At 41.4% G+C, this 24,851-nt stretch overlaps 1 protein-coding gene across 2 annotated transcripts in view; it reads left to right on the top strand.

The window, feature by feature from the left end:
* The window catches only part of nf1a (neurofibromin 1a), a 123,336-nt gene that overhangs the window by 20,496 nt on the left and 77,989 nt on the right, over positions 1–24,851 (top strand). The window contains exons 18-25 of one of the 2 annotated variants that reach the window (XM_008425150.3): positions 1,003–1,076; positions 1,406–1,489; positions 4,913–5,293; positions 5,671–5,810; positions 23,557–23,679; positions 23,776–23,859; positions 24,108–24,224; positions 24,581–24,762. In XM_008425150.3, coding sequence (XP_008423372.1) covers positions 1,003–1,076; positions 1,406–1,489; positions 4,913–5,293; positions 5,671–5,810; positions 23,557–23,679; positions 23,776–23,859; positions 24,108–24,224; positions 24,581–24,762 — 1,185 coding nt within the window. Of the gene's footprint in view, positions 1–1,002; positions 1,077–1,405; positions 1,490–4,909; positions 5,294–5,670; positions 5,811–23,556; positions 23,680–23,775; positions 23,860–24,107; positions 24,225–24,580; positions 24,763–24,851 lie in introns of both variants that reach the window. The other variant, XM_008425149.3, reaches the window with a different exon arrangement.

The raw sequence follows: 24,851 nt of genomic DNA, 5'->3' as shown, positions 1-24,851 counted from the left end.
GAAATTATTGAGTTAATTTTAAGGCCTATGTTTGCCTGCTTCTATAATGTTTTTTTGACCTGGTTAAACAACCAACATAAAATCAGGGAGTAAAGGACTCCAATTTAGCAGCATGATCACGAGTGATTGATAGCGCTAATAAAATAAAATTCATATCACACCAAACTAATGTGATCTATTTCTGGTGTTTTACACCGTGAGTGCAAAACTGCAGCTCTGGACAGAACGCTGACCACATGCTGCACCGCTTCACTCTTCCTCATCGCTGCCCGTTCTTCAGAGATGAGAGCTGCTACAGCACTGCGGCGGCCATTTTCATCCTGATGTTAGCGAATGTATGTGCTCCTACCGCTGACCACTGGTTAACCATATGAGAAATGTTGTTTGGAGTTTTCAGTGGTACAAATTGTGAGCCAATCAATGAATGGGGTCAGCTGTCAATCACATAGCTTCCGCACCATACTTGACTCGGTGTAGCTAGTACTAAACCCTGAAGTAGGTATGACAATCTGAGCACAGCTAGGCAGAGCCACACTGGATCTGCTAATGGAAAATGAATCTGGCCGGGTCGGACCGGAACTGTACCTGTTGGAGGCGCTCTAGTGGAAGAGCACTGGTTGGAGTCAGGGCACACTTAGTGGAGAGCCGTCAAACAGTTTGGAGGTTCCCGCCCTAAGAAGCAACTGTGGCTGAAGAGGAAGGAAACAGTTTGGGCTAGTCATGGAACCTCCAGTATAACACTCACTTAGGTCTAATTAGCCTGTCATGAGTTAGCCTGGGGAAGGGGTGTACTGTAATCAAACACTGAGTCACATCACAGGTAGAAAGTTTTGAAATGAGTTAAATTGGGCACATTTTTCCCATCCCATAAACCTGGGATTTAAACTTATATTCACTGTAAATGTCTCACAGCCCTGTGACATTCAGGAGATTAACCAATATTTTTCAGATTTCCACAGTTGTTCCTTCAAGCCTTAGCAACATGTTTCTTTTCTCCCACAGGCCGCTCCACCTTACAGAAAAGAGTGATGGCCTTGTTGAGAAGAATAGAGCACCCTACACCAGGAAACATTGAGGTAGTACTGTTCCACTCTCAAGTTTACATTGAATGTTTGCTTTTTAGTAATACAGGTAGCTTTCAGATTGGTTTAAAGTTAGTTGCAGTTTTAAGGTTTTTTGTGAACTGTATTTATCAGGCATTTAAAACCCTCCATTAATGTTTTTTTTTAATAAAGAACAAGGGGCAGCTGGAAGGGGCCCTAAATGTTTCTTTTCAACATTTTACTTCGTTGAGGAGCTGATATGCTTTACTGTATACATATTAAGTCACAGTTACCTGTTACCTGTCAGTTGTGTTGGATTTGTTAATATTACTCACTTTGTTTTCCCGTGCTGCTTCCTGTAGGCTTGGGAGGACACCTATGCTAAATGGGACCAGAGCACAAAACAGATACTCAACTTCCCTAAAAATAAGGCTGATGATGGGCAGGTAAGCAGGTTGCTAGTCGATCTATACCTGATTATTCTGTCAAAGCAATTGCACTTTATTACCTAAATACAGACTTTATGAAAATGTATAATTGAAAATGTAAATCTTCACAATTGTCAGCAATACAGATGTTAATATTTTGTCTCTGAGGAGAGAAGACATGTGGTCAGCTCTTCAGCTGAGACAGAATTAAAATCTGATACATCTTAGACTAACAGTAAATCAAACCTCATTTTTTTAAATAAACAGCACAAACATCTGCCATTACTGATTGGGGGTCATGGCAGGTGGCCAGAGCAGTTACACAAAAAAGAAACAAGTGAACTAATATAGGAGTACTTTCTTTGTTGATGAAAAGTAAAGAGTTAGTAACAGGAGAGGGACAGTGTTGAATAGTAGGCAGCAGTATCTCAGCCAATGCTCTCCTCCAAGAAGGTAAAACATCCAAACCGTATGCCAGACCTGAGGCCTCATGCATTAGAGTCCACAGTTTTCACACTAAAAATTGGTCCAGCGGCAAACCTTGAACAGTGTGGCACACAAATTTGTTTGATGTATAAAATTGTGTGCACACATGTAGCTGCACATCTTTTCTTCATACATCCCAATTTGTGAGGAATAGAGCACAGCTTCAGGTGCTTTCCTGTCTCCACCCACAAATACTTTATGTAAATTATAATAGAAACCCAGGAAGCTGTCAAATAACCACGGCAACAGATCCTGCTTTTAGTAGAGTAGTTCTAATAATAATAATAGTAATAATAATAGTAGTACATTTTATTTAAAACCTGTTGGAAAAATTTTTTTGTGAATATTTCTTTATTACTCACAGACACAAAAACTACTGCTAGATCTTCACAGGTTCTTCAGTGCGAATCGCAGATTCCATGCGGCATGTCGTAAAATAAAATTTTCATTTCTCTGTTCAGAACATTTGGAGCAAAATGTATTCAAAACCTGCTTAACGTCTTCACACTGATGTATTTCTTTTATAATATTTTTTCCTTAACACATACACAGGGGCGCAACTACATATTTGTGAGGTGGATGCGAAAACATCATCGGCGCCCCCCCCTCCCAGTTTCTCAGGTTTCCTCCCTTAGTCACGCACTTGGAACATACATTGTCACATATTATATCAGGTGAAATTTTCAATCATAAGCAAATAAGAAGTTTATTAGAGTACAAATATTTAACGCAATTTAACAGCAAGGGCACTCAGTGCTCAACATTTCGTGTTTTGGAAATATGAAATCTTAACAGCTTGCACTCCTTGTCAGAGTTTTAACATTTATGGAATTTAAATTGTTACATTCCGTGACATAAATCTTGTGTTAAATAGGCTTAAACCACAATATAAAGTCAAACCACAATATAAATGAAACTTTAATTTAAATCATCTCCTTGTTGGATAACAGTTACTGATTGGACATTGCATCTAATCTGACTTATCAGATACATCACATCACCACTGTAGTAGTATTGAATAAGACATTTAAACTTAAGTGTCCCCCTGCCAAAAAGGTTGGTAAAATAGGTAACCAACCTTTTTGAGTCTAAGGGCTAAAGTGACTCTAAGGAATTTGTCTGATACACACATGAACTTGAACAACTCATCTTTAATTAAAGAATCCATAATGCATATGAGTGAAAAAATTACGCCCTGGAGAGCTAAGTGTTGGACCATAGCTGGGCACTGCCACAACAGCTTTAGCTTTCCGTGTTAATATTTCCTGAGTTTTATTTAGGTCATTCTTACACTAGTGTGCGGTTATGTGTCTGTGACAGGTTTATGTATCAGATATTCATAGAAATACGAAACAAATCGCGTCCCTTAATGGTTTAATAGGGGAGGCAACTTTTAACAGCCAAATATGGGACGATTCCGTATTAGGCTAGCTTTAGCTAACCTGATTATTTACCACCCTCCTGTCCTGCTAATACACTGACGGTACTTACCTACTATCTTTCAACCACATTGAAAGGCTTTTTTTCATCCCGCCAACATCTTTATCCTTCTCACTTTTCCGTTTTCTGTTTTGCGCCCCGGACAGCTTTTTTTTCTGCCGCTCCATTTTGTCAAGTGCACTACGAGTGGAAATCTAAAATAAAAAAATTCAAAAGGCGCGCCTGCGTTCTCTTAGGGGCAAGTGCACAGCCACCTGTATGGGAAGGGAGAGCGACGTGAAGGAGCTGAGGGGCGCCTAATCAGTGCGGTTTCCCTGTTAATGATCATTTCATTCTGTTAAATATAGAAAATGCCAACAAGAAAAAAACTTTTTTCGAGACGGGGTTTTGGCGCCCCCTCTAGTGCTGCGCCCCTATGCGTTGCATACCCTGCATACCCACTTTTTGCGCCACTGCACATACACAAGCCATTAAATGCAACTACACGAACATGCTGATGTTGAATCACAAATCCAGCTCTATAAGCTACACTGGTGGAAAAAGCCCATTTGTCACGCTGAAAGAGGAGCAAAACGTTTTGTGTTGTATGGGTAGTACCTGTCACTGAACAGCAGGGGGCGAATTCAACATCATAAACCAGAAATACCCCCATGCTCAGGACCATGGGGCCCGATGTGGCTGTTCAGAACCTCTGGCTGTAAGTAGGACATGCAGTCATCAAATGACCAAAACATTCCAACAAAAGATGCATAAATTAAAACTGTACGTGTTACTTTTTTTTTTTTTTTTTTAACTGTTCTTTTACCCGAACAGCGGTGAGGCTTGGAACCTCATAAATATTTTGATATGAAGTTGGCTTCAGACTGAAGCTTCCGACTTGGGAAATGGTTTGGTTGAAGAGTGATTCCATTTAAATATTCACTGCATTTAACAAAGTTAATCTGCTGAACTTTAAAACAAACAAAAAAAGCATACTAAAATAGACCTAATGCAAAAATATGCCATCACACGGTTAGACCAGGGGTGGACAATCCAGGTCCTGGAGGTCCGGTGTCCTGCAACTCTTAGATGTCTCCCTGGTCCAACACACTTGAATCCAATAACTGAATCACCTTATAAATGCAGTCTAGTTCTCTTGAGTCCTACTAACGACCTCATTATTTGACTCAGGTGTGTTGAAGTTGAGACACATCTAAAAGTTGCAGGAGACCGGCCCTCGAGGCCTGGAGTTGCCCACCCCTGGGTTAGAGCTTTCTTTATCTGAAAGAACCGTAATGTTTCAATAAATGTTACCAGAGTATCAGAAATGGTAAAATGGAGTTTCTGTCATTGTCCATAAAACATTTGTGAATGTCACTGTGTGAACACTCTGACACGGTTGAGGTCTGTGTTTTCTGTCTCACCTGTCTGTGGTTAGAAAATAAATGGAGTGGAGTCATGACTTCAAAGCAAACTTTATTTAGCACTGAAGTTTTGAATAGATCATCACAGAATTTCTCTGTGTTCCCACAGCAGGAGTGGATAAATATGACAGGCTTCCTCTGTGCACTGGGAGGTGTATGTCTTCAGCAGCGGAACACTCCAGGACTCGCCACTTACAGCCCACCTATGGGCCCACTGAGTGACCGCAAACCCTCCATGATCTCAGTGGGGCCCGGTGACATGACCAACCCGGCTCCCTCTTCCTGCCCTTCATCTACCTCCATCGAGACGCCCGTCAGCCGCTTCCTGGACCGACTGCTGGCTCTGTTGGTGTGTGGCCATGACAGGGTGGGCCTTCATGTCCGCACTAACGTCAAAGACCTACTGGGACTGGAACTGAGTCCTGCACTCTATCCCATGCTCTTCAACAAACTGAAAAACAGCATCGGAAAGTTCTCTGACGCTCAGGGACAGGTATGTCTAGCTACTGTATTATCTATTATTAAGAACTCTACAAATCAACCATAAAAAAGGTAGCCAAACATCCGCAAGCACAATAAAACTGGGAAGAAGGCAGTTTCTGTTTGTAGTTATTACAAACAGAAACCTTTGTAGTTATTTAAATTGTTCAATTAGATTGTTCTCTGTGGTTTAGGTCCAAAACATTCAAGATTGAATTGGTTCCAACCTGACTCTGAACTCTGTTACCTTGTATGTAATTTGTAAACTAGTTTTTATAATTAGTCTGGATTTAATGTTGATTTATTCATCAACTAGGGAAAACAGCACAAAGTTGATTTACTTAGTTTTTTGATTGATGTGATGATCAATCCCTCTAAAATTGTTTTCAGGTACCCATTACTGATGCGAACACCCAGTTTGTGGAACAGACTATAGCCATCATGAAAAACCTATTGGATAACCACACAGAGGGCAGCTCTGAACACCTGGGACAGGCCAGCATTGAAACCATGATGCTCAACTTGGTCAGGTAGGGCCCAAGAACAAAATTATTTTTTATATCTCTTTCATTTTGAACGAGCTGACATCTGGAGTTAGTTGTATGCAGCAAAAATGTTTTTAGAATAACATAATCCTTGTTAATGATCCTTATTAATTCCAGAAATACCCCAAATGACATGAACCAGCAATTTCCAAATGTAATTGGTTTATCTTCTTTACCTACTGTCAAGTTTTTTTGGTCTGCCCAAGCCTCCACAGCTTCTGCCCAAACTTGAAAAGGCTTGCTCCCATCAAAGAGACGCCGGAACAACTCATCTCAGTGACATGTTTTTTATTTCTCTTCTCTTTGTCTTTAGATCACATACAGGACCACCATGATTTTATATTAAGTGGTCACAGTAGACAGAGTCACCAAGCAGGTTGAAAACCTACAAACAAATGACAAAATTAATTACAAATTCCAATCTACTTTTTTAAGTTGATGAACAAACAAACTTTCCTCTACACGTTCGAATAATTCTTCTGAAAGCAAGTTCAATGATTTAATATACAACTCATACCAGTGGTGTCTCTGCAGGAGCTTGAAGCTGAGTTCTTTGTTTGAAGGGTACATACTGAACACAGGTGTGCCCGGTTACTTTATAAGCTCCTGAAGGCCTGAATGAGAGAGATGGGTGCGCTTGATTTTCTGTGAGGCGTGTGCCAGTTGGGTGGAGATGGTAATGCACTCAAATACATCAATCGCTGTTTTAACTTAACACCTCCCACTTGAGCTCCTGGTTTTGAACCCAAGGAGGTCACACCTCTTTCTCTTCACCAGGTCCTGTCCCTGCAGGGTTTTCTTGTTCTTCTACAGGCAATAATACAACAATGCGCCTGACATCTCTATGAAGTATTGTCGAGGGAATCTTCATTTGAAGTTTTCTTCTCATCCTCCTTGTTTGTCCTCCTGCTTTCACAAGTGGTACAGGGTAACTTGGATAAGTTCGTACATGCACATCTCTTACAGTCCCCGTTCCATCACTGTTTACACTGATCACTCTGCCAAGTTTATATTGACTTCTCAGAGCATTTTGGTCTGCAAGCCAAATGATGTCTCCGACAGCGACATTTCGCTTCTTTGAATGCCATTTGCTTCTGACAAACAAATTTGGTCCAGCTAGTTGACTCCATTTTTTCCAGAATCTGTCCACTTCTGTTTGGATGAACATTAATCTCTTCAGTGGATAACTTTTAAAGTCAAATCCACAGTTATCACTTTTTAGACTAGCTCTTCCAAGCAGCAGAGAGTTTGGTGTGATGTAGCTTATGCAGTCTTCTCTACTTTGAGTTCTTGCATCTATTGGCCTTTCATTAGCTAGATTAGCTGCCATATACAGGAATGTTTGAAATTCACTCCATGTGAAAACTCCATCTGATCCTAGATTATGCAATGCTTGCTTGACTATCTTTACAGCTGCTTCTGCTGCCCCATTCCTATGGGGGAGTCTGCGGGATGCATTTTCCAGCTCCACTCAGTTCCATGTTTTAAAGCTTCCTGTTGAATTTTCTCTTTGTTTAGTTGATCCAAAAACAGATAAAGATCAGCCAGGACAGGTTTGGCTCCAATAAAGTTTCTTCCACCATCTGACCATAATTTCCTGGGATGTCCTCTTAAGGCTGTAAATCTTTGGTATGCTAACAAGAATCCTTCACTCGACTGATCACTCACAAGATCTGTGTGAATAGCTCTAGATGACATGCAACAGAAGATGATACCCCACACTTTCAGTTTAACTCTTTTCCGGGTCTCATCCCTCACTTCATAGGGACCAAATAGATCAATGGTAGTAAACTCAAATGGTCTGGCAGGCTGTGTTCGTTCTGGTGGAAGATCACCCATTATCTGCTCACATCTTTTTGCTCTGTTTTTCCTACATGTTACACAATTATCCACAACTTTCTGGGCCAATCTTCTGCCTCTCACCACCCATGCTTTTTTTCTCATCTGGAGTAATGTTCCAGCAATGTCTTCGTGATTTACTTCATGAGCTTCAAGAGCAACCAATGTGGATACCCATGAGTCAAAGGGCAAAATGGGGACAACTTTTTTGTCTTCATTAAAGGATTGAATACGACCCCCACAAACCTGAAGTCCAGAATCTTGTTCTTTAAACACAACTAATCTGTTTAAAGTTGTGTCATGGAACGAAGTACTCTCTTGAGCAGCCAGGAAAACATCTTTCATTGCATTCTCACACTCTTTAACACTAAGCCTGGGATGGATGGTTGGCTGTTTGACATCTGTTGAAATTTTTACTTTCACTTTTTTGCCACTTTGCTGGCTTTCCAAAGTGAGTTTCCAGTTTCCAATAGCTCTTCTCACCCATGCAATAACTCTGACTAGTTTAGAAAGACTACTGTATCTTCTCTCTTGAATTAGTTGCTTGGCAATGAATGTAAGAGGAGAGATTTTGAGCTGACCACCCCTTTCTTTACACTCTGTAGCTTCTAAAGGATTCTTTGTCACACCTCCACACATTTTTTCTTTAATTTGCTTAGACTGTGCTCTGGTCGTCACTGCTGAGAAAGTTTTTCTTTGGAGCTTTGCAACACTTTCTTTTGCACATATAGCAATGTCTTTGGCTGATCTCATCGGCCATTGATCAATAGGTTGCAACAGGAACTTTGGTCCATTTTGCCACTGTGAGTCCTCTTGGAGGTGCTCAGGACATGTTCCTCTTGATGTAATGTCTGCGACATTGAGATCACCTGGGATCCACCACCAATCTGCAACTGGCCCAGCTTTCTGTATTTCACCGACTCTGTTGGCAAAGAAAGTTTGGTACCCATAGCTGTTGCGCTGAATGGCTCCTAGCACAGTTTGGCTATCCAGAAAATGGAACCAGCCTCCAATCTCCATTCTGCTGTGTTTTTCAACATACTTTCTCAGACGAGCTGCAAACACTGCACCACAAATCTCTGCTTTTACAGGTTCTCCCTTCTGGTCAAGTGGAGTGAGTTTTGCTTTGGATTCTACAAGTCTCACTTGGATCCCTTGCTCTGTTTCCCATCTGAAGTATAGAATTGCACCATAACTTTTGTCACTCCCATCAGAAAAAGTTATCCCTAGGGGCTTTCCAATCCAACTGATTGGTGTTAAACTCCTGTGAAATTTAATCTGGCCCAGGCGCACATACTCCTGGAACAATTCAATGGCTTCATTTCTAAGCTCATCAGAAAGTGCTTGATCCCACGTGTCACCTGCTTTGCCTGCAGTTCTGGTTTCTTGGAAAGCCTTTCTAACAAGAATGGCTCCTTTCTGTTTGGTGGGTGTGACTAGGCCAATGGGATCAAAAAGGCTAGCTACTTGGCTAAGGAGTTCTCTCCTAGTGAGAGGATTTGGAGTATTTGCTCTCACTTCTCCTTCCTCTAGGTTTTGTCCCACCTTCATTTTTTTCCTTCTTTTTGAGAAGTTGATTGATGTCATCACATACAATTTATCCTCTTCTACCAGATATCCCACTCCCAAAGCCTTATTATCATCCTCTTTCATCTGATTGGGGAGTGTAAGGATTTTGTCTCTGCTAGGTAAGGACATTTTTTGCCTCCCACTTTGACCTGATAGGACCCATGGTTTCAAAAAGAATCCCCCAACTTTTAAGACCTCTTCCACCTTCTCAATGTGTTTGTGCAAAAGTTCTGGGTCATTGCCAGATGTTAAGATGTCATCAACATAACAGTCTTCTTCCAGGATCCTCCGCTCCTCTTTACAGCTGTCGAACATGGGCAGTTTTGCAGTCTCTCGCATTGCTACTTGGGCAATACATCCTGCAGGACGATCCCCAATGTTAACTCTGGTGATGGCAAACTCACCAATCTCCTCCTCTGAGCTGTCTCTCCAGAGGAACCTGTGTAGATGTCTCTCCAGGTCCTCTAGCCACACAGAGTTATACATCTTTTTGATGTCTCCCAAGGCAGCATGCAGACCCCTTCTGAACCTGAGTAGAACAGCACGAATAGGATTTAAAACATCAGGACCTTTCAGCAGAATATCATTCATACTTAGACCTTCAAATCTTTGACTGCTGTTCCATACTAAACGCACAGGAGTGGTTACAGAATGAGGATTTGGTGCCACCTGGTGGTTTACATACCATACTGGTCCTTTCCAGCCATTCAAAGTTTCTTCTGTTAGCTTTATTGCTGCTTTTCTTTGCACCATTTCATGCACCTGGTTTGCATAGACAGTTTTCCATTCAGGCTCTTTATTTAATCGTCTTTCTGTTTTTAAGAAAGTTGACTCAACACTTTTCCTGTTGTTGGGAAGACTAGTGGGTTCTACAATCCACGGATACTTTGCGTCCCAGTGGGGAGTATCACTGTGAGCATCTCCTTGCACATAAGTAAGACCTTGTTTAATTATTTCAAGTTCTTTCTCCTCCATTAATGTCATCTCTTTTCCACCTGGTTGACATGTCCCACAGCGACATCCCCCACACTTTGGTTCACAAGCTGCCCCTATGCTCTCCCATTTCCACCAATCAATAAACTCTTTATTGGCAGTTGTATTTTTGCTTTCTGCTTTAACTTCTTTGAGATTGCAGATTTCTTCATACTTTACAGCAGCAGTGCGCATGGAACGAGCAAAGTGTGTTTCTGAACTGTGTGCTGCCACGTCGACGACTTCACAAAGATCTGGATGAGCTCCTCCCACGGTTATGCCGAGTGGACTGTTCCACAGGACCAGGTCTCCAACAACCTTGACTCTTTGAGGGGCCAGTCTGCCTTCTCTGTGGCTGATTAGTAGCTCAATGGTATCTGGTCTTTTGAGGTCCTCCAGGTCAACATCTGGGAAGAACTTTTGTAGCTGCAGTGGTTGAATGACTTTATGCACTTTAGCAATCTCACTGAGTCCATAACAAATGAGTTGGTGAGCTTTCACTGTCCCTTTGGGGGTTTTAACTCTCACTTTTAACAGGTATCTTCTTGTTCTAACTTTGACTGACATTCCCCCAACACCATGAACAACTAATGTTATATTCTCACCTTCTAGGTTCAATTTTTGAGCTGCTTGGTGAGTAATGTAATTAGTATCAGAAGCCAGGTCAATCAAAGTGCCAATTTTCTGGCCTGCATTTGCAGTAACTTCCAACAGCATTAGGATAACAGGTTGCTCTTTTAGTCCATATGACTCCATAAGACCAGGGACTTCACCCTTTATGTTGCTTGTTGATGCAGTCACATTTGAAAAGGCTTTTCTGCATTCCTCTGCTAGCTCTGGTGAAAGTTCAGCTATGAATTTCTCCTGTTCTTCTGTCAGTCTATTTTTCCATTTTGGCTTATCACCCCCAGCCTTTGTAAGTTCACCCTTTGGGCAAAGGAGGAAATGGTGATCTGAAAAGCTCCCTTTCTTACAATCTTTGTTCCTACAAAGGTAAGTGTTTATACATCCAGCATCCTCTTCATGCTTTCTCAAACACCTTTTGCATGTTTTCAATGTCTTCACAATATTGAGCTTTTCAGCTACATTCATTGCTTTGAACTGTTTACAGAAGAATATCTTATCTCCATGTCTTGTGTCTCCACAAACAATACAGGCATGATTGGTTCTTGCGACTCGAGTAAAAGCATGTCGCCTCTCAAACTTCTTTTCAACTTTTTCACTCACTCCAAGTTGCTCTAGTTTTTCTAGAACTTCCTCCTGTGTCTTCAGAAATCTAAGAAGACTATCAAAATGATTAACTGGAGTTACTGCATTAGCAGGGTTAACCATAAAAACTAGCCAGTCTCTCTTTATAACATCAGGAAGTTTGCTCTCTAGAGATTTAATAACCAGAGGGTTTTTCATGGCTCCAATGTTTCCTAGCTCTGTTAAATCAACTAGAGCCTTTTCAATTTTTTGTATAAGATCTATCACCTTCCTTGGCTGGTTTGCTTTAAGGGGTGGGATCTTCTCAAGCTCTTCAATGATTTCTAAAGCAATACTTGACTTATCGCCATACCTATTTTCCATGACTCGGAACATATCCGCCGCAGTATCATACGCAGACAGGTGTAATTCATGACAGATCCTTTCATCTACACTATCCAATAACTGGAACTTTTTCACTTCAATTGAGCCACTTGGTTCTCCCTGCTTCTGCAGGCTTTCCCAGTCTTTCCTCCATCTGTGAAAGTTTCTTTTACAGCCATGAAATTTTGGTAGACAAATAGGTCTGATCTTTACAATGGGTGCAGATTGAGCTAGTAGAGGTAAAGATGCAAGATCTCCCTGAGCTGCATCTGATTTTCTCTTCTCCTCTGAAATTGTTTGTGCTATAGCAAACTGTGATTTTCTTGTTTGAAGTTTATTTTTCATCAATTTAATTTGTTTTACTCTGTCCTCTATACTGCCCCTTTCTTTTACTGGAATCCATATTTCCCAGGTCACAAAACCTTTAACAGATTCCTGGATCATATTCTCTACAAAGGACAGCTGCACTTCATATGCAGTTTTATTCACGGTCAAGACCTCTATGTCAGAAGCAACATTGCAAGCCTTTTCTGCCTCCTGGATTGCAGTATAGAGCCCATCTTGACCATATTTTTTCCACAAATTAGACTGAACTATTTGTTTGACTTCATCAAATTTTGATTCACAGTCATTAATAGTCTTTTCAAAATCAGCTTCTTGCTGTTTATCAAGCTCACCAGCTTCATCTTCCAGCTCTGCTAATAGTCCAGCTTTGTAATCATCATTTGAATCACTTACATGTCTGGCATCAGAGCTTAGCTTTTTGAACTCCTCTCGCAGTTCCATCTCTGTCATGTTGGCAGCTTTTCTGCTTAGGAAGTTTGCTTGCTTGGTGAAGGAAGATTTTGCCATGGTGCGATCCAGCTTCAATTGTTTCAGTGACTTTCCAAACATTTCTTCAGCCATTGTGAATTGTACAGCTGCGACGACCTGATGTCCTCCTTGAGTTAATCCGTCGAAGCCCTCCTTAATCAGGATTTCCTGGTCATCTGGTCAGTTGAAAACCATTGCAAAACCAATTGGAAACCAAAGAGGTTTGGTTCTTTGGCAGAAACTTTATTCCACTGATGGAATTCCTCTTGCTTAAAATATGCTAAAGCGGGCCATTAAAGAAAAGGTGGACTAGAGTGATCTAAGTTGTTATTACTAGACGTATACAGACAGATTTCAAGCTTTGGTACATTTTAGCTTTACTGGATCTCTAGTAGCAGTAGTCTTTCTCCTGTTGAAATCCAACTTCTTGGAAGGAGCTGAAGCCGTCCACATAGTTTACTGTTAATAAGGGAGAATTGATCTTTAGCTGATGACTGTAAGCCAAGAAGCGTATTGTTGTTGCACAACAACCCCCCCTTCTTCTCCCTCTCTCTACTTCCCCTTCTCAGAGGAGGGAGATGTGCTACCAGCTCTCCGTCTAACGAGTGAATTGAGTTTCCTAAATTTGATGCTTCTGGCAGCTGAAGGAGGAGCAGCTTATCCTGCTCTCTCCCGTCCTTACTGATAACTTTGCTTGTGAATTATTTTTAAAGTCACAATTTTTATGGTTACATTTACATTATCGACATCATAACTGGATTACTTCAAACCTAAAGACCGGGAGATTTTCTCACTTTTATTTTAACCTCACTTTTCTTCACCTCCAAGTTGAAGTTGGGCAAAATGCCCCCGTCCGACCCCAAGGACATTAGCAGTATTCTACAATGACTTCAGTTTTTAGAAACAAAGATTCAACTGCTGGAGGTGAACTTTGAGATCAACGCTACCTGTGGATATGAAACAACTCTTCCTCAAATCAGCGGAGAGGTCGTACACCCCGCACCAAGCAGCTCACCCTGGATCGCTCAGGGCGCCAAGCCGAAACAAAGTCTCACACTGCAGATCCCATGAGACGACTAACGGGGAGAACCCCTCACCTGGACGAATCAGCGTGGCCGGCTCTAAGCCGAAACCCACCTTCAACCCCAACACCTGCTCGGCCAAAGAAAGCAAACAAGCAGCTGGAACCAAAATGACTCCACCAACCCCACTCCCAAGGACAAAGCGACCAGCCCGAGCCTCAAAACATCCTGACTCCGTGGGAATCCCACTGAAAAACAGATTATCTGCACTTCAGCCTGAGCCTCTGAGTGAAAACCCACCTTCAAACATCAGCAATGAGACTAAACCAACGCATCCACTGCACAAAGCTCCGAAGGACAAAGTGACCACCAGGAAAATGAAAGGTATGCCAAGAGTGCTTATTGTTGGAGATGAGACAGTAAATGGAATCAGTCATGTTTACAATCCCAAGAAAACGAGAGTGGTTTCTTTTCTTGGTGACACTGTATCTGATTTGATTCGCAAAGTGCTCTCCCTAACCACTGATCAGCCAAACATGGAGACTTTAGTTGTGCATGTTGGAGCCAACGATCTGGCAAAGCAAAAATCAGAGATTCTGAAAAAGGACTTTAATATTCTTCTGGACACTATGAGAAAATTAAAAACGAAGTTATTTCTCAGTGGTCCAATTCATCACCTCAATGGGGAAACGAAAAACACTCCAGGCTGGACATGATAAACAAATGGCTGATTAAAACCTGCTCTGCCAGCTCAGTGACCTTCATCGATAACCTCTGGATCTACTGGCAGCGCTTTCACCTCTTTGGAAGAGGAGGACGCAATCTTAACAAACGTGGAATAAGGCTGCTCACTGCAAACATTTTTCAATTTATCAACAAGAACAACAATGTGACCTTCGCTTCAGAAGAACAGGCTCAAGGATGTCTGACTAGGATGGAGCCCTCCGCATATCAAGAACAAACTATTCCAATACAAACTGATAAAACATCGACTGTAAACAGAATGACTGGTTCCCCTCCTCCTTCCCCCATCCCTCTCTGCTCCTACACTCACTCACAAGATCAGAGTTCCTCAGGAAGTGAATCACTAAAGAGAGTCGGGCTGCACCTGAGCCGCCTGAAAATGCTGGTGGAAGATTCGGGTAAGAGAGAAAGACTGACGGACTCTTTCTCCTCCCAGCTGGATAGTATGGATCAACAGGTTCGCCTCGGCACAACTCTCACTTCATCTAAGCCACCTGCCTCTGACCTCCCTGATGATCCAGCGACTCTCCGTTTCTGAGGTCTGAGACCGGGGTCCAGATATTATCTTTACACCCGTCTTCCTCCAGAATGTGTCTGGCCCCCTGACATTGCATAGCAGGACAATACCTGTCCGGATCACTACAAGAAAAGTTACAAAAAACAGAAATACAGAAAACAGTGGTCTTAATTCAAACCTCAGACTGATCCCCTATCTAAAGGAATCTCAGACTGAAGAACTTTCATCCTCCAAGTCACTTAACCTGGCTCTTTTAAATACCAGATCTCTCTGAGCTAAAGCTCTATTAATTAATGATTTCATCACTGAGCATAATATTGATGTTTTATTTCTGACAGAAACATGGCTGAATGACTATAATGAAGCAATCGTACTAATTGAATCAACGCCTCCTACGTACAATTTTTTAAGTGAAAATAGAAAACACAAAAAAGGAGGAGGCGTGGCTTCAATATTTAAGAATACCATGAGCTGTAGTAAAATCTCTCTGGGTAACTTTGTATTTTGAATATCTTGGAATCGAGGTAAAAGGTCACAAACGAACTTTGACAATAACTCTATACAAAACATCAACATAAGAGGAAGGTTTCTTTGCGGACTTGAATGAGCTTCTATCTCTCATATGTATTGATTATGATTGTTTGATAATTGTCGGTGATTTCAACATTCATGTTGACAACCCCCAAGACCGAGGGGCTAAAAAGCTCTGTAATATATTAGAGAGTTTTGGTTTAACACAACATGTCAAACAAGCAACACACACTCAGGGACACACACTGGACCTGGTTATCAGTCAGGGTGTGAATATTTCCAATGTCTCTGTAACTGATATTGTCCTGTCGGATCATTTTGCTGTTTTCCTTGACAGTTCTTTATCCGTTAACCCTCTTGTACAAAAAACTACTATCACAAAACGTACTTTAACAGAAAACACAGCAGAAACATTTAATCAAATCTACTCTTCTTCCTCACTCTTAAGTTGTAGTGACGTAGATAAGTTGGTGGATGATTTTCAGTGCAAACTTTCAGATCTCATTGATTACATTGCCCCCACTAAAGTGAAGGTTGTGACTGGTAGGAAGAAATCTCCATGGAGAAATGCACAAGTAGTTCAATCTGCAAGACAACTCTGCCGTAGGGCCGAACGGAAATGGCGTAAAGGTCAACTGCACGTTTATTGTGACATCTACAAGGAAAGACTACGTAACTATCACACAACACTAAAACATGCCAGAGAGGCTTTCTTTGCAGATGTCATAAACAAAAACATTAACAATGCTCGAGCTTTATTCGCTACTGTTGACAGGCTCACAAACCCTCCGATGACGTTGCCACCTGAACTTCAATCTAATGCCGCCTGCAACAAGTTTTCAAGTTTCTTTTCAGAGAAAATTCAAAAGATCAGAGGATTAATCTGCACATCCACTCCAAAGACGGTACCAATGCTGTGCCCAGACAAAACAAATGCAGAAAAAATGACCCAATTTCATCTACTAAATTATAAAACCCTAGAAGCTCCTGTTCCTGCTGTCTGGATGTCCTACCCACACATTTCTTTAAGAAAGTCCTGCCTGTTGTTGCTACTGATCTGATCCAGATAGTAACTCATCGCTCTCTTCAGGTGTTTTTTTCCCCCAGGCTTTGAAAACAGCAGTTATTAAACCACTGATAAAAAAGAACAATCTAGACAAATCACTACTGCAGAATTACAGACCGACGTCTGACCTCTGACCTCCCATTCATTAGCAAAATTATTGAAAAAGCTGTTTTTAAACAATTAAATAACTTCCTAACAATAATGAATCGCTTTGACTCCTTCCAGTCTGGTTTTCATGCTCACCACAGCACGGAGACGGCCTAGTCAAAGTGTTCAATGACATCCATATAAACACAGACTGTGGGAGAACCACAGTGCTGGTTCTGGTTCTGTTGGACCTCAGTGCAGCTTTCGACACTGTTGACCATGACATTTTACTGAATCGACTGGAGACTTGGGTCGGACTCTCCGGTCCAGTGCTCCACTGGTTTGAATCTTACATAAAGAACAGAGATTTCTTTGTTTCAATCGGAAACTTGTCATCAGAGAGGACAAAGGTCACATGTGGGGTACCCCAAGGTTCAATCCTAGGACCCCTTCTTTTCAATATTTATATGCTCCCACTGGCAAAGATTATAACAGGACATATGATTAGCTACCATAACTACGCGGATGATACACAGCTCTACATCACGATGTCACCAGGTGACCTTTGACCCCATCCAATCACTGAATAGATGCTTAGAACAGATCAATGTGTGGATGTGCCAAAACTTTCTCCAGCTGAACAGAAACAAAACTGAAGTTATTATCTTTGGACCTAAAGAGGAGCGAACCAGAATCAATGCACAGCTTCAGTTATTACAACTAAAAACCAGCGATCAGAACGAAACCTGGGAGTAGTGATGACCTCTGACCTGAACCTTCAGAGCCACATTAAGACGGTCACAAAGTCGGCCTTCTATCACCTGAAGAACATCTCCAGGATTAGAGGACTTATGTCTCAGCACGATCTAGAGAAACTCAATGCGTTTATCTTTAGCCGCATTGATTCCTGCAGCAGCGTCTTCACAGGTCTGACTAATAAATCAATCAAACAGCTGCAGCTGATCCAGAAGCTGCTGCTCGCGTTCTCACTAAAACCAGGAAGATAGAGACATAACACCAGTTTTAAAGTCCCTACACTGGCTCCCTGTAGCTCAGAGAATAGACTTTAAAATACTGATGTTAGTTTATAAATCACTGAACTGTTTAGCACCACAATACATTAAAGATCTGTTATTGTTGTACCAACCGTCCAGAACCAGATGAGGAGAAGCAGCATTCAGTTTCTATGCACCACAGATCTGGAACAAACTTCCAGAAAACTGAAAAACAGCTGAAACACTGGGTGCCTTTAAATCTCAACTTAAAACCCACCTGTTCAGAGTTGCTTATGGCTAAAGTAGGGTTAGAGTGCGGCTTTTGATGTCTTCCATGTTTTTATGTCTTTAATGTTTTTAATTTTTTTTATGTCTTTAATGTTTTTAATTTTTTTATTTCTTGTCTCACTGTCTACGTTTTTAATACACCCCCGCTGTGTTTTTAATGCCCCCCCCTCCCCACTGTTGAAAAGGGGAGCGGGTTGGAGTCCCCCTGTTTTTGTAAAAGGGTGCGGGTTGGAGTCCCCCCCGTTGTTGATAAGGGGAGCGGGTTGGAGTCCCCCCCGTTGTTGAAAAGGGGTGCGGGTTGGAGTCACCCCCACTGTTGAAAAGGGGAGCGGGTTTTTTTTATTGTTTATTCAATGTTGCATAACTCTGTATTTTTGTGTTTATTGCATTTCAGAGTTTACTTTGAAATGCCTTGCTGCTGAAATGTGCTATACAAATAAAATTTGATTGATTGATTGATTGATGGGATTTACCCTGTCCAGAACTGAACTAAACTCTGTTTAAGCTGGCGTCGAGAAAGACTAGCCTGGTTTCTGATGACCTCCATCCAGATGTCCCACCCTTTTTCACCCTGTAAATTAGCCAGATTGAGCAGCCTGCAATCAACTAGTTTCCCAGAGCACACCTGTTAACGGTCGCTCTTTCTCTTTATTACAACTTGCACTTGTTACTGAACCAGGTTGGTTTTAGTGACTCGGGCGAGTACCAAGGGTGTTGTTTTAGTTTTGGGCTAAAAGCAACCTATAAAACATTTTTCACTTTTTTCTCCCAGAATCAAGCTTCATAGCTATTTTACAACCATCAAAGAACTTTAAGGTGACTCATTAATTGAATGTCCACAACCTCTTTTAGATTTTCTTAATATTAATTATTTTATTAGACAATGTTGCAAGAGTCAGTACAGCTTAAATCAGTAGCAGAAATAATCAAATAAGTAAAATCAATAATCTAGCCCAGTGTTTCTCAACCTTTTTCGGCCCAGCGCCCCCCTAGCCCTAATCCAGGTCCCTCACCGCCCCCCACCAAAGAATTTGTAGGTTACTTTGCACTGACAATTATTTTATTATCAATGTTACTATCATTATTGTAGATGTTTTGAATCGGCTCACCGATTATGTTTCCCGTACACTTCGCGCCCCTTACACTCCTTCACCTCGCGCACATAACGGGGTAAATGTATAGAGTTTTGCCCTAAATGTATCGGCGTCTGGAGGAGGGGGCTCGGGGGAGGCGAGCGTATGTTTCTACGCTCTCTCGTGGGGGGCGCCGATTTATGTCTTCGCATCCACCTGAATAATGTGTAGTTGCGCCCCTGCCCATGGCACTTCAACAATATTATTTTACCTTTTATCTGGAAGTGTCTGTTTATTCTTAGCATACAGTCCTCTGCATTAATTATTTCTCGAAAGGTCTTGCCATACCAGTTTATTCCTCCGTATTTACTTTAGTTTCTTAGTTTATTCTTGCATTTGTTCTTCATTCATTTCCATTTAGTTTCCTTTGATTAATATTATCCTCTCTTGGTTTATTGCTATGTCCACTTTAGTTTATTTCCTGTTGCTAAATTTATTTGATCGTTTATTGACCATCAGTAATTTTCACTCATCACCTGCTGCGCCTCCTAATCATCATGTGTTTCACATCATGTGTTCATCATTTTTTACTGTTCAGCGTCGGATTCTCTGTTTTTATGCCATAATTCACATCTAGTTCGTCGCTCCGTTTTATGTCCCGCTTCTCCTGTTTCAGAGTTTAGCGCAATGTGCGCGGCGGTTCTTTTTTTTTTTTGTTTGTTTGTTTGTTTTTTTAACTCCCTAAGGTGCAGGGCGGTCGGGAAACATATCGATGGGGAAAAGGCAGACTGACATAAACCTTTTACAACATCGGGAACAATTTCTGCATTCTGATTATCTAAATGTAAAAGTGCTGTGTTTTTCTATCACCCCCGTTTCATACCGGACCACTTACAGCACCGGTGTTATAAAATGAATGCTCTGTATCGTGGTATCACCCATGGAAGGATTTCTTTATTTCTTTTTTGAAATGGGTTCATTTTTCAGAGGGATACAAAGTCAGGGCATCGTGATTTTAGTAATTACATGTTTATAAGAGCGATTTTATAAGAGCGATTTTCTGTTGTCCTTCATGGAAGCGGGCAGCTTTCAAACGGAAATAAAACACTTTTTAATATAAATTGCTGCTTTGACATGATCACAGAACTGTCAAAACATATGTAGCCTACATAAATACCAGACAAAGTGAATCCCAGCAGCGTCATCAGCTGGTGTAACGCTGAACTGATGCGGAGTGGAGCTGCGCCATGAAGCTACAAACACTGAATAGAAGAAGAGCTGCTATCGATACAGTTGCAGCCAAGCATGATTTACTGTTACACAGTACAGTTTTACCAAGTTGCTCAAAATCTAAACTGGTATTGTTGGGGATTTAAGGTGTAAAATTCACCTTCGACCAAACGCCCCCCAAAGGCATCCCAGCGCCCCCCTTTTGTAAAAATGTCCGCCAGCGCCCCCTGCAGTCCTCTGAACGCCCCCTGGGGGGCGGTACCGCCCACGTTGAGAACCGCTAATCTAGCCTATCTTTCCCTAATGCTGACACTGTGAACTAAAAAAGGGAAACTTTGAGAGAGACGGGCGGAGTTTGGCATCTTGAACCCCAGAACTGGCCTGATGATGAAGAAGGTGTTGCAGCAGCAGGAGGCTCCCAGTACAGGAAGAGTATTGACTTAGAGCGGCAGGTCTCGGGCCTCAAGGTGACTTCCTCAGGCGCGTAGCGGGCCTCAGCTTCTTGTCTTGCATCTCTGTAGCTCCCTTCTCCTCGTCTCACGATCTTTCTGGTCCATTGAGATGTAGACGAGTTGGTCTCATGGAAGGAACACACCAGTTCTTCCTCTTTACCTTTGTTCTTTTCTTCTTTGCCTTGATCTTTGTCTTTGGGGTCTGAACCAGCTGATGAGAGAAGTGCAATTCGAAGCCACATGTTGCGGGGCTAACGGGTTGGTCCCCATGTGCAGAACAGTCTTCGGCTCTGCGGCCCCGGCTCTTCTTCAGCTGTGGAGTTCTTTGTCCATCTCCATCTTGGCTCGAAGCTGCCTGAAGGATCCAACCAAAGATTCCTCTGTTGCACCCACCTTATAAAGGGGTTATCCACCTTTTGGTGTATTTGCATTGGCTAGCTTTGTTGCTGTCTCTGTTTCATTGGCTGACTACTTGGACAGATGATCTCATATCCATCACCGTCTTGGAGACCTTATGACCTGATCTCTGTTCTAATGACCCCGAGTTGCTCAACAGTCCTCCTACGTCTGTTGCTTGCCCAACTTTTTTTTAGGAAAGTTTAAGTTCAACAATAAGGCGTTGGTCACCTCTGCTATCCCATCAGTGCCTCTTTTCCCCTGACCTTTCACCTACCATCTACCTCCAACACATTATCAGTGACCTTTAATTACAATTACACATTTTACACCATTTCCAGTTCAATGTCAAAATCACATTTATAACCTTTTTAGTTTCTCTGAATTAGCATTCATTTATAATACTATAACCATAACTTATTAGTTAATAATCCATTATTCTAATTATTTGATACCAAGTTACTTACTTATTTCACCTGTAAGTACTTCCACAAGTGTAAATATTCTTATAATCAAACCAACATCAACCATTGTTTAAACCAATATTAATTGGTTTAATTATAAGTTATTATTATTCATTTAAGTATTTTACTCTGGGTTTTATCCAATTACTCAAAATGTTTAGCTTTTATTCTTTAAACCTTTAATGCTTTAAAATAAGGAATGATCTGAACTATTTTTATATTCATGCAGGCTGGAAACTTCCTCTTTCTTCAGGACCTGCTCTTCCTGTTCCATGACTCTCTTTCTGCCGGACTATGATTTTTTTATGATTAAACAGAAAAAAGTAGTATTAAAGCAAAGTTTGCAAGACACAATAACAACCAGATTAATTTTATTACATTCTGACTCTACTGTTGGGTCTTGATGTCACCTGTGTAATTAGTTTTAAAGATAAACTTTACTTATTGTTACTATTAAACTAAAATCTCCAGCATGGGGAAGTGGGATGAGCTCGACTTGTCTCGACAGTATCAAATGAGTTAGTGGTGCTGTGTCTGTGCAGTGACTGATGGAAGAGAGGTCAGTGTCCATGTGCTCTTGAAAGTCTAGACCAGTGGTTCTTAACCTTTTTTGAGGTACCGAACCCACCAGTTTCATATGCGCATTCACTGAACCCTTCTGCAGTGATAAATAAAATGATTTTCCCCCCCCCCAAAATTCAAGACATAGGGGTGGCCCAATTAAAGTCTAGTTGGGTCACCCCATGATCACTAAGTCTTCTTAAAAGGTAGAGTCACTGAGAACAGTTCTTCAAAATATAGTCAGTGTTTTCAACAAAGTTGAGCTGACAGTCCAGGAACGACCCAAGGTATTTAAAATGTGCCACAGTTTCAACAGGTTGGCCATCGAGAGAAACTGGGACCACTTTAAGGTCTTGTTTAGGTCATTTAATTAGTTCTACATTCTTAAGATAATGAAAAATTAATAATAAATTATACAGACTTTGCGGAATTCTGATTTAGTAATGTAATTATTAGTTGTGTTACCACCCCCACGCCACTAGAGGCAGTAGCAGGCCCGAAAAGATGCAACTAAGGAGCAGATTTAGAAGTACACCAAAAGCTACAAAATTTGGTAAAAACTGTGAGCTTTGCTGAAGTAAATATAGACAAAAGTTCAAATCCATGCTGACAGTTGAACTCCTTCAATCAATGCTCCTCCGCAGCTCTGATTGGCTAAGCAATGTAACGTGATCCTCTGCAGCAAGTGATGGCAAAGTGGGGCGTCATCACGACTTTACACAAGTGTGTCTTTACCTCCACGGCAGAGGCTCCGCCGAACCCCTGAGACCGACTCATCGAACCCCTGGGGTTCAATCAAACCCAGGTTAAGAACCACTGATCTAGACGTACAAAAAGAAAGTACTTAGTGCTCTGGAAACAATCCTGCTGCTCATATGACAATATAAGCAATCATTCTCCTTTGGTTCTTATGCTTGATGAGTTGGGATCCTCATCAAGGATGAGGATGAGTAGGGGGAGTAGGGGGAGTGAACATGTGACTTGGCATAGAGGAAAGTGCCTTTGTATTGTAACGATTATGTCCCCCTATCACCTCGGTCCCACAACTTTGCTGGTGGGGTAAGTGCGATCCATAAACAGATGGAAACCTTGCTTTCTTTGGTACACTGAGTGAAGAAGATCAACATATTATTTTTGCAAATAATTTGGTTGTGTTCTTTGAGTTCTTTTGTGTACTGATATTCATTGACTTTCTGCCATCGCTGAAACTTAAAAAGAGCCAAATGTTCCCAAGTTAAGTTTTGAGTGTGGTTTGGAGCGCGATGAAAATCAGTACTTATGGTATTAGCATTTCTGAGTCAGATAATACGCTGTAATTTAGATATAATGATTTCATTAAACACAATGTTTTTAGGTCGTCTGGTTTTAAAACAAACGCTTTTTATACTAACATACACAGAACAGGGTTGATTTGTATCATCCATGTCTCTAAGCGTGTTCCAGCTGTTACACATTTTTAAAAATACGTAAAGGAAAAAGTCAGGAAATATTGAGAAGAAACCCTGATTTTAGGTTTTCTCATCTGTTTTTCACCTTTCAGGTATGTGCGTGGACTGACCAATGTGGTGCATGCAATTCAGGTCAAAACCAAGCTTTGCCAGCTGGTTGAGGTGATGATGGAAAGACGGGATGACCTGTCCTTCTGCCAGGAGATGAAGTTCAGGTTCTAGGCGGACTAGACTTGAGATTTCTGCAGAAATAAACTCATTATTATTTTTATCAGTGTTGAACGACGTTTCTCGCCTCTCCCTCTTTAAAGGAACAAGATGGTGGAGTACTTGACAGACTGGGTGATGGGAACCTCTAACCAGGCTGCTGATGATGACATCAAGTGTCTGACCAGGTGCAGCTCCTTGGACTCTTTTATGCTTTTATGAAAACACAGAACATACACAGAACAGGGTTGATTTGTATCATCCATGTCTGAACAGGGTTGATTTGTATCATCCATGTGCCTTAAAGTTTTTACTTTAAGGCACTTTGTGGTTTCTGACCTGTGAAAGGTGCTTTTTAAAGTTTGTTTACTTACAAAATAAATCCAGACACTGAGCACACCTCCCTCTCAACATTTTCCTTGCATGTAATCTGCAGAGACTTGGACCAGGCCAGTATGGAGGCAGTTGTCTCCCTTTTGGCAGGTTTGCCCCTACAGCCAGAGGAGGGTGATGGTGTTGAACTGATGGAGGCAAAGTCTCAGCTCTTCCTCAAGTAAGGCAAAATCCAGAAAGAACACTACTAGTGACATTATTTTTCATATAGTAGTGGGAAGATGTCTTAATAATTTTAGGCTTTTATGAGTACTGAACAATTATTTTTCCAAATAAAAAATGAAAAGAAAATATCTGAAACACTTAAAGGTGCAGTACATAACTTCTACGTAAATGTGTTTTTCACATATTTCAAGTGTCATTATGTCTACAATACACACATAATGCATCACCCTCCCCCATTATGTCATCTGGTGAAATAAAATATAACTTATGGCGAAGAAAATCTAAAATGTGATGACAGTGTGTTCATTCAGGGGTGAATTGTCAGACCCTGTGCTTTGTGGCTGTGTGCAGGTATTTCACCCTGTTCATGAACCTGTTGAACGACTGCAGCGAAGTTGAAGATGAGGGTCAGACAGTGGGGGGGCGAAAACGAGGCATGTCCCGGCGCCTGGCCTCCCTTCGCCATTGTACCATCTTGGCCATGTCTAACCTGCTCAATGCTAATGTGGACAGTGGCCTCATGCATTCCATTGGTCAGTATTCTGCTATGGATTTTGCCAGAATGTTGAGACTTTATTTTACTTTTTTTTACATTTCTGTTAAGATCTGCAAAGTAGAAACA

Source organism: Poecilia reticulata, chromosome 13 (assembly GCF_904066995.2).
Source record: "Poecilia reticulata chromosome 13, P_reticulata-male-v2, whole genome shotgun sequence".
Lineage (NCBI taxonomy): Eukaryota > Metazoa > Chordata > Actinopteri > Cyprinodontiformes > Poeciliidae > Poecilia > Poecilia reticulata.
This window is presented reverse-complemented; position numbering and strand designations above follow the sequence as displayed.